This window comes from Adiantum capillus-veneris, chromosome 19, assembly GCF_014529385.1.
Source record: "Adiantum capillus-veneris isolate H3 chromosome 19, ASM1452938v2, whole genome shotgun sequence".
In the NCBI taxonomy this organism is placed as follows: Eukaryota; Viridiplantae; Streptophyta; class Polypodiopsida; order Polypodiales; family Pteridaceae; genus Adiantum; species Adiantum capillus-veneris.
Genome location: NC_140949.1, coordinates 29,533,468 through 29,542,910, shown reverse-complemented (window position 1 = coordinate 29,542,910; position 9,443 = coordinate 29,533,468). Strand labels below are relative to the sequence as shown.

The 9,443-nt window shown below is 45.5% G+C and overlaps 1 protein-coding gene across 1 annotated transcript; it reads left to right on the top strand.

Moving 5' to 3' along the window:
- The first annotated feature begins 779 nt into the window (after positions 1-779).
- LOC147433765 (uncharacterized) lies at positions 780-8,726 on the top strand. The gene is made up of 7 exons (XM_086489542.1): positions 780-1,047; positions 1,247-1,384; positions 1,777-1,795; positions 4,760-4,793; positions 4,855-4,870; positions 7,417-7,475; positions 8,493-8,726. Exons 1-7 carry the CDS (start codon positions 780-782, stop codon positions 8,724-8,726), a joined length of 768 nt encoding a protein of 255 aa, XP_086345668.1.
- Positions 8,727-9,443: the final 717 nt, after the last annotated feature.

Genomic DNA, 9,443 nt, shown 5'->3' with positions numbered 1-9,443 from the left:
AAGAATTGCAAGCTTTACAAGAAAGAGTAGTCATGGAGGTGCATCCCCTTTTATGTATTTTTTTATGGAGATCCCTGTGCAAAGGATATGCTAGGGTTGTTTGTAACCTTCTATGATTAATGCAATTCAAGCTCAACTGAGCACTTTATAAAAAAAAGAGTAATATTTTGTACACTTTTGGCATGAAGAATTTAGCTTCATTGACTGAAAGTATTTGAGTTTTGAGGAAGTTATGTGAATGGCTTGGATGTATTCACACCAAAACTCTCTCTATCTTGCTTATTCCTCTCGAAATTTGTCACCACAGATTTTGAGAAAATTTCTCTTCTTCATTTATTGGTACTTGAGAGTGCATTGTTGGTTTAGCCTTTCAATGCAACAAATAGTTAAGAAGTATCCATTCTGTCAAGGGGAGTTGGTCTAGTGGTAAAGGTGAGGGGCTCTAAGCACACCCACTATGATTCCACAAATTTTTGAGAAAATTTGTCTTCTTCATTTATTGGTACTTGAGAGTGCATTGTTGGTTTAGCCTTTCAATGTAACAAATAGTTCAGAAGTATCCACTCTGTCAAGGGGAGTTGGTCTAGTAGTAAAGGTGAGGGGCTCTAAGCACACCCGCTATGATTCAACCCCTGAGATATGTGGGTGTGGGTGAGTAGGCGCAATCCCAGAACGGCTTTTTTTATAAAAAGTATCCACTCTAAGTATTAACAATGGTAAGAAAATTTATTAACTTTAAGGTATTTTAGAGGACTAGAAGGTTTGCACCGGGATCTGTCATGCAAATGGGGATGAGGTGGGGAGTGGTGCCCTTGGGGGAGGGGGCCCTGGCTGAGAAACTCAGTATTTGCATGCCTGGAGTGCTCACGGCCCTTATTTTTTTGGAGCCAACGCTCCCTGGGAGTCACTCGCCTTTGGGTGAGGAATGTTGTTGTAGTGCTGGAGTGATGTGGCCATGCGACTTTGGACGAAGTCTTTTGCACGGGTTGCAGCTTGGACATGGGGAACGGGCAACACTTGTAGAGTTTGGGGGCTATTGCATCCTTGGTTGGCCCTTGGGTGCTGGTGCATCTTGCCGTCTCAAAATGTAGGGCCCGTAATATCATGCAAAAGGGCTTCTTGGGTTGGCAACCTTCACCGGGAACTGGATTGTGAGGCTTTTGGCCTGGCTTTTTTGGCCGTTCCTACAGGTGGTTGATGCTACTTGGTACTACATAGTGCTTGGATCTGCATGTGGTGCTTGTAGGGGGCAAGGTGGGTTGGAGGGATTGGGCTGCTCATGTGGAAGATGCTCGGCTCACTAGTGGCACCCTCTTCCTTGTCTTGCTCGATGATGGGTGTGGTGCCCTTCCTCACCATGAGAGTTTGATGGTTGTCCTTGCTGGTTGGTTTGGTCGGCTAGAACTTTGAGGTGGTTATTTTTGGTTGGTGGTGCTGGTATCAGTTTCTCCTTTTTTGGGACGATGGTCACCTTGTTACCTTGATTATGTAAGAACAAATTCTGCCATACTGGAAGGGGAGCTATGTCACTTGGCATCCGTGCGTTGAACTCCTAAAGTAAAGCTAAGAGCTCGTAAAGCTAAAGGTAGACTAAAAATATGGAAAAAAGCTAAAGCTAAACTAAAAATATGGAAAAAAGCATGAGGCGACCACCTTTTATAGCAGCTTAACGTAGGCGTTGTTCTTAGCGTGCAAGAAAGCAAGCAGCGCACGTGCGCACACACACACACACACACAGAGAGAGAGAGAGAGAGAGCGCAATTGATCACGACGCAGAGCAAAGGACAGAGCGCAGGTAATTCTTTTTTTTCCTATGCTAGTCAATTTTTTTTTCCATGCTACTGCCGGGGAGAGAGACAGAGAGGCATGCTACTGCCGGAGAGAGAGAGAGAGAGAGAGAGAGAGAGAGAGAACGCTGATTTCTGTGTTTACCTTGAGAGAGAGAGAGAGAGCTGCGTTCTGCACCTCCGCCTAACATCACCGGGGAGAGAGACAGAGAATCATGCTACTATCGGGGGGGGGGGGGGGGGGGGGGGAGAGAGAGAGAGAGAGAGAACGCTGATTTCTGTGGGAGGGAGAGAGAGAGAGAGAGAGAGAGAGAGAGAACGCTGATTTCTGTGTTTACCTTGCTGGCTGCAACTGCGTTCAGAGAGAGAGAGAGAGAGAGAGAGAGAGAGAGAGAGTTGCGTTCTGCGCCTCCGCCTAACATCATGCAGCCTAGAACAGCTGGCATGCGCCCTCCTCCCATGGATGTCACAAGCTACTAACAGCCGGCATGTGGTGGACCACCCATAGCTGGTATGCCCCCGCCTTCCTTGTCTCAGGGTCCCCTTGGTCCACCTCGGAGCGCTGCAGCAATCGACCGCTCCGAGAGAGAGAGAGAGAGAGAGAGAGAGAGAGAGAGAGAGAGAGAGAGAGAGTTGCAGCCCCTTCCGCCATTGCCATTGGAAACGGCTGTTTTCAGCAGCTGCAAAGTGATGGCTTTTGTCCAGATGAGATCACGTGACTACACGCGCATCTTGAAGGAAGGCAGGGCTAGGTAGCTCTAGACTGTTTTCAGCAAATGTAATCACCTACACGTGCAGCTTGAGGCATCTGGCATCATGCAAGATGTTGGTATCGGCAGAAGAGTTCGCGATGATATTGTTATTCACGGGCCAGGCAAAGTAAGATAGAGCCACGTAAAAGAGGGCAAAACATGTAGAGAATTAATCCTTAAAAACTCTAAGATGAGGCGAAAAGCTCTTGAGGACCTTCAGTCCAGAATGTCGTCTCTTGGAGTGCATTGATTGCGGGATATGCACAACAGAAGCAGGGCCAGAGAACTCCAGGCTGATTTCCGCGGCCGATGCAAAGCTAGGACTTGTCTCCAAGTGCAATCATATACGCATGCATCTTGAAGGCATGTGGCTCTATGCATGATACCGATATGGGCATAAAAATTCTTGCTCATATGGTTGGTTAGGGGCTGTTGAAAAAGGGTATCGTGCTTGACAATGCCTTGGTTGACATGTTTGCTAAATGTGGTGCTCTTAAGAGAGCACAAAAAGTGCTCGAGGAGCTTTTTTCCCCGGAGTGTGGACTCTTCAAATGCACTAATTGAAGGATTTGCCACACACGGTAGGGACAAACAGCTCCAGTCTGTTTTCAGCAAATGCGAAGCGAGGGCCTATCTCTAGATTCAATCACCTACGTATGTATCTTGAAGCATGTGGCTCTACGCAAGATGCTAATGTGGGCACAAACATTCACAATTGTATTGTTAGTTAATTAAAGGCTATTGAAAAAGATGTCGTACTTTGCATTGCTTTTGGTTGATATGTATGCCAAGCACTGATTGTGGTATATGCACAACAAGAGCAGGGCCAGAAAGCTCTAGGCTGTTTTCAGCGGATGCAAAGTGAGGGCCTTTGTCCAGATAAAATCACCTACGTGTGCATCTTGAAGGCATGTGGCTCTATGCAGGATGCCGATATGGACTTCAAAATTAACTCTGATATGGTTAGTCTCAAGTTGTTACAAAAAAATGTCGTGCTTCGCAATGCCTTCCTCGATATGTAGACCACATCTGGTGTACTTTAGGGAGCACAGAAAGTGCTTGAGGACATTTATGTCTGGAATGTCGTCTTCTGGAGTGCATTGATCACGCGATATTCACAACATGAGCAGGACCAAAAATCTCTAGGCTATGTTTAGTAGATGCAAAGTGATGGCCTCTCTCCTGATGATGCACTCACATACGTGTGCATCTTGAAGGCATGTGGCTCTACACAAGATGCTGATATATGCATAAAAATTCACATTGATATTGTTAGTCAGGGAATAAGATGTCATGCTTGGGAATGCCTTGGTTGACAATATGTATTTTAAAAATTCGCTTCTGATATTGTTAGACCGAGCGTTGTTGCAAAAAATATCGTGCTTGGCAATGCCTCGGTCGATATGTACGCCAAATGTGGTGCACTTCCGAAAGCACAGAAAGTGCTTGAGGAGCTTCCTGTCCGAAACGTCATCTCTTGGAGTGTATCAATTGTGGGATATGCACAAGAGGAGCAGGGCAGAAATCTTTAGGTTGTTTTTAGCCGATGCAAATTGAGGGCCTCTCTCCTCATGCAATCGCGTACGCGTGCATTTTGAAAGCATGTGGCTCTATGCAAGATGTTGGTATGGGCTTAAAAATTCACTTTGATATTGTTAGTCAGGGGTTGTTGAAAAAGATGTCGTGCTTGGCAATGCCTTGATTGACATGTTTGCTAAATGTGGTGCAGTTTAGAGAGCACCACAACTTCTCGATAAGCTTCCTGTCCAGAGCTAGAATGCACCGATGCCAAAATTTAGAATCTCATCTAGAAATTGCATTTTATCGGGCTGCCAAGATAAGATACTCGTTAAGTTAAAAACTCAGGTAGCCTCCCATAGGGGCAGTTTTTCGTAGATGCGAAACGATGGCCTCTTTCTTGATTGCAGGATTTGCTCCACAAGGGCAATGCCAGAAACCTCTAGATTGTTTTCACCAGATGTGAATTGAGGGCTTGGGGCTCTTCGAGAAAGATGTCGTGATTGGCCATGCTTTGATCAATATATATGCCAGATGGGGCGTCCCAAAGACTACGAGTTTGTGTACGTGTATGTGTGTGAGGTTACGGATGGACCATCCGGAAGATTCAACCTACCCTAAGACCACGGACATCAAAACTAATGTAGGTAATGGTATGCATGATAGAAAAAGTGAATGTGACAGTTGACATGTTGGCTGAAGGGATGACGATGACACAACACATAATGGTGGGAAGGTGATGCAACAATACAAGGGAGGTCTGGCAACCAATCCATCCAACAATGTGCTTCATGCAGACGACCAATAGCAAAGGTACACTTATATTTCGTGTTTTGGTTTCCTCTATGTGATCTTAAAAGTTCTTAGATTCCATATGTATACAATAAAGCAATGAATTTATATTATTTTTATTGAAAAGATTTCAGATGAAGGTGACAAGGACTAGTTATGCCCAACAAAGGGACACACGGACAATACACCATGACATGGCAACGTGGAATGATACATGTCTTTATAAAACATCGGTAATGAGTTCTTCCTTGTACAATTATGATATTTTTATAATAAAAAGTCCCTCCCAACACTGGAGGAGAAGCATAAGTCCCCCTTCAACACTGGAGGGGATACAAGTGGCGGGGGAAGGGCACGTTCCTTACGGTATCTTTATAAATGTGGAGAACGGTGCCGACTCCACACCATACATACGTATGGTTTTTTTTTTTTGGCACAAGCATCTCAAATGCACATAATGCTATGGCGGATGATACAAATTGCGTTTAAACTGCTGGTGGGCTTTGCATGTGGCGAATTGGGTTATGCTCATTACCTTGATTATCTAAGAGCAATTTTAGAAACCTTGAAAGGAGAGGCACTCCACTTGGCTCATCTTCATTGGAGAGAGAACTTGGAAAAGGGGAGGGGCAGAAATAGATTGAGAAAACGTAAGGAAGAGCGGGTGGCCTGGGTAAACACTCCGAAAAGGTATGGAAGCTATTTTTTGAAACTAAATCGGGTGGGTAAGGAGTTGAAAAAGGCAGGGGCTTAAAACAGCCTAGTGAAGCAAGAATCGACTGCGCTACTTGTGTGCAGAGGGATCATCAATGGAATTTTAAAGAGCGGCTGGGGCTGATTCAACCTCTTCGGGCTCCACATCTGCATCTACATCAAGCCTACTAGGACCTTCACTGCTGTCAGAGCCCACGGCAGGGACATGATCTCATCATCAAGGACAGAGGGGCGAGCCGCATTCTCGTGGCCAACACTGTGTGGGAGGAAGCTTCTGGGAGTTGAAGTGAGCTCACGGGATGTGTGTGTATATGACTGCGTATTTACATGCGGATGTTGATGCAGTTGGGTGTCCGTGGCATTGGGGGAAGGGTGAGGGCCGTTGATTGAGGATAAGGAAGGGGTGTTCTTGAGTATGGAGAACATGGGATGTGAAGATCTGTCGGCGGCTGACATTCACAGCAGAGCGGCATGGGGGGATATCAGATGTGATGCTGAATTCTGCGGCGAGATGAGGCACTAAGAGAGAGGAGTGAGGTCTCCAACAGAGGGCAGCCCATCTTCCCATTGACTTACCCTATTATCGTCTCCATTCGCATTTCCGCTCCTGCTGGCCCCTCTGTCCTCTTCCTCCATCACCCAGAAAGCCCCTCCGGTGTGTGTGTGTGTGTGTGTGTGTGTGTGTGTGTGTGTGTGTGTGTGTGTGTGTGTGTGTGTGTGTGTGTGTGTGTGTGTGTGTGTGTGTGTGTGGCGTGCACGCTTAGGTCCACGGTCCATAGGCACGCTCGCACACGCTTTCTCCCTCTCTGAAAAGTGCTCAAGTCGCATACCTTGTCAATTGTGGCCTTGCTGTGTGTTCATATGAGCTCGAGGCTTGGACGCTGCAAAGACAGAATGAGATGAGTAACAAAAATCCTAAATGGAAACCATGTATTCAGGCCAGTGAGTATTTGAATGAGCGGGTGACATATGGAAGCATTTCATTTGTCTCCAAGGAGCAGCAGAACATGGGGGCTGCATCATCACCTTCTACAGCTTGGATTGGGGCAAAGTAGTTTTTCCCCAGATAGATGCGCGAGATCGGCATGCAGCAAAGAAATGGGTGAGCAGGTTCCAAGAGCTTCGTCAGGGCGACTGAGACTCAAGAGTTTTCAAGGTACTAGCTGTTCTGCATTCTAAAGTGGCTCCTTTCATTCCTATAGTCTCATGAGATAGAGATCCCAAGCTAAGCTATCTCTGCTGATGCAACAGCCCAAGATTGGCAATACTTTTTCTGGCAGTGATGCAACAACTTAGGCAAGTAGTGAGCTTCTTGCCCTGCTTATGTGATAGTGAATATCATGTGCAATAACAAGCCACAACAATCGTGGCCTATATTCATGTGCCTGATCCTTTGGATCAATGGAAAAGTACTAAATACCCATTTGATGGTCTTTTAATCCTAAGGATTTGTGACATTGATCCTCATGCTGACATTAAACCGCCTTTGACTATCCTCCCAAGATTTCAAATTTTCCATGAGGAGAAGCAAACCGGTTGTGTCTCCATATTCCTTGCTTCGATTACTCACCCGACTCTATGCTTGCTTGCCCAAATTGTAAGAAAATCAGCATCAGTGGATTATTCCTAGCTCGCATGTTTCTCAAGTTATTCTACATGCAAACCCACAGTTAGCTATCAACCTCTCTCCCTTTCCCAAAACTGGAACATTGACTCGAACATGTCCATGAGACATGAACTATTGATTTCTTGCAGCCTGGGTCGACATGCAAAGAAACGGGTGAGCAGGTTCGTCTCGTAAGATGCACTGATTGTCGGATATGCGCCAAGAAACTCTGGGCTGTTTTCAATAGGTGACAAGCTTGGTACTGCCTGGGTCAACATGTATGCCAAATGTGGTGTGCGTGAGCAGGTTGGTCCCGTGGAATGCACTGATTGCTCGATATGCGCCACAAAGCTCTGGGTTGTTTTCAGCAGGTGACAAGCGAGAGAGTCTCTCCAAATGCAATCACCTATGCTTGCATCGAGACGGCATGTTTCATTAGGCAAGATGCTGATATGGACAGGATGATATATTAAGTTAGGGGCGATTGAAGAGTGTTGTGCAATGCCATGGACAACTTGTATGCAAATGTGGTGTAGGTCAGCAGAAAGCACAAAATTTGGTTAATGAGGTTCATCTTTGGATGTAATTTCACACTGACTACAATATGATAGCAGTATGTTTGCGTAATGGTAGCTTGATAACTTGGTTCCGCAACCACCACTCCCTAAAGCACCAACATAATAGGCGATAGAGTTGGGCGTTTGTCAATCAGTAAGTGGAAGCTTCTAGGTATGCTTCAAGGTTGGGGTGGTGGTCGAGAGCAAGTTGAGGAGCACACCACAACTCGGACTATAGCATGCCCTTCAGCATCGCTTGGACAACAACTCCTAGAATTGCAGTGTGCATCGACAACTAATTATGGATTTGAACCATTCACAATAGCTTTGTGGCAGCTAGGACAACATTCAAATCTTGCGCAACAACTAGGAGGGGGAAGGGGCTGGAGCTTGCATAGCAGTTAGGAGGGAGAGGTGCCCCACTTAGTTTTTTAAGTAGTATATGGTTGGTAGGTCCATATTTGAGGGGCAGTCGGTTTTCTACAATTGTTACGGGTGGGTGGGGTGATGAGGGCGACAGATTGTGGAGTATCCCAAAAGCAAAGGAAAAATTCAATCGTAAGACCATCCCATTCAAGAGATTTCCAATGACCAAGATGTATGCCGTTCGGCTTCAGTAAAGCTGGCCTCAAGAGTAGCTAAATCATCCATTGTCAATATAGAATGTACATACGACAACAATAATTGCTTGGCTTGCAAAACCTCACGTGAGATAGCCTCAGGAGTTGCAAAAACCCTTTGAAAGCGATCTAGGTTGTTTCAGCAGATGCAAAGCGAGGGCTTCTCCCCAAAACTTCAAGAGGAGCTTCCTATCTGGAGTGTGGACTCTTGGAATGAACTGATTGCAGGATTTTTTCCACAAGAAAGGGCCAGAACTGATAGCATTGTTCGCCAGAGGCTATTGGAGAAAGATGTGCTTGCTAGTTCTTTGGTTGATATGTACGCAAAATGTGGTGTCGTCATGAAAGAACAAGAAGTTCTTTATGGGCTTATTCTTTGAAATGTTGGCACTTGGATGTGTTGATTGTATTTGTACATGACGATGACAAGACCTGAAGAATTTTGTTTTGCCAACAGAGGGATACATGGACAATACACCACGACATGGCAAGGTGGAATTACACACATCTTCATAAAACATGGGTAACGAGTTCTTTCTTGTAAAATTGAGTATTTTTATAAATAAAAAGTCCCTCCAACTCTAGAGGAGAAGCATAAGTCCCCCTTCAACACTGGAGAGGATAAAAGTGGCGGGGGAAGGGCATGTTCCCTACGGTTTTATTTTAAATGTGGAGAACAGTGCCAACTCCACACCATACATACGTATGGCTTTTTCTTTTTTTTTATGGGCACAAGCATATGCACGCAATTCACCTCTCCATCTTTATTATAATGTGTTAATTTTCAACTCCATTCATCTTTTAATGCAAAATCTCATTTGCGATGCTAGGTCGTAGAGCTTCTGGGGAAAGCTTCGAGAGAGGAGATATGCTAACGAGCCATCAACACAAACTATGCCATGAGGTAAGAGCCACATCATTATCACTTTTTGAATTCTTACCATGTGCACAGTAAAGCAATCAAGGCAAACTAGTTTCTTCTTGCAGCAATATTTGGAATGGCGTCTTGGGCATGGTGGTTGGCGGTGGCAAAACGGGCATCTATGGTGGCTCCTAGAGAGGGCTCATTGGTGATGGGGACATCATGCCCCGCCCTA

What these genes read in the sequence shown, in the direction of transcription:
- LOC147433765 (XM_086489542.1), top strand. Translation starts at nt 780, where the DNA reads ATGCAAATGGGGATGAGGTGGGGAGTGGTGCCCTTGGGGGAGGGGGCC. An exon ending in TGGGGGCTATTGCATCCTTG is followed by an intron (nt 1,048 to 1,246) that starts GTTGGCCCTTGG and finishes TGGTGCTTGTAG; the next exon opens with GGGGCAAGGTGGGTTGGAGG. An exon ending in AATGTGGTGTGCGTGAGCAG is followed by an intron (nt 7,476 to 8,492) that starts GTTGGTCCCGTG and finishes TTGTTTCAGCAG; the next exon opens with ATGCAAAGCGAGGGCTTCTC.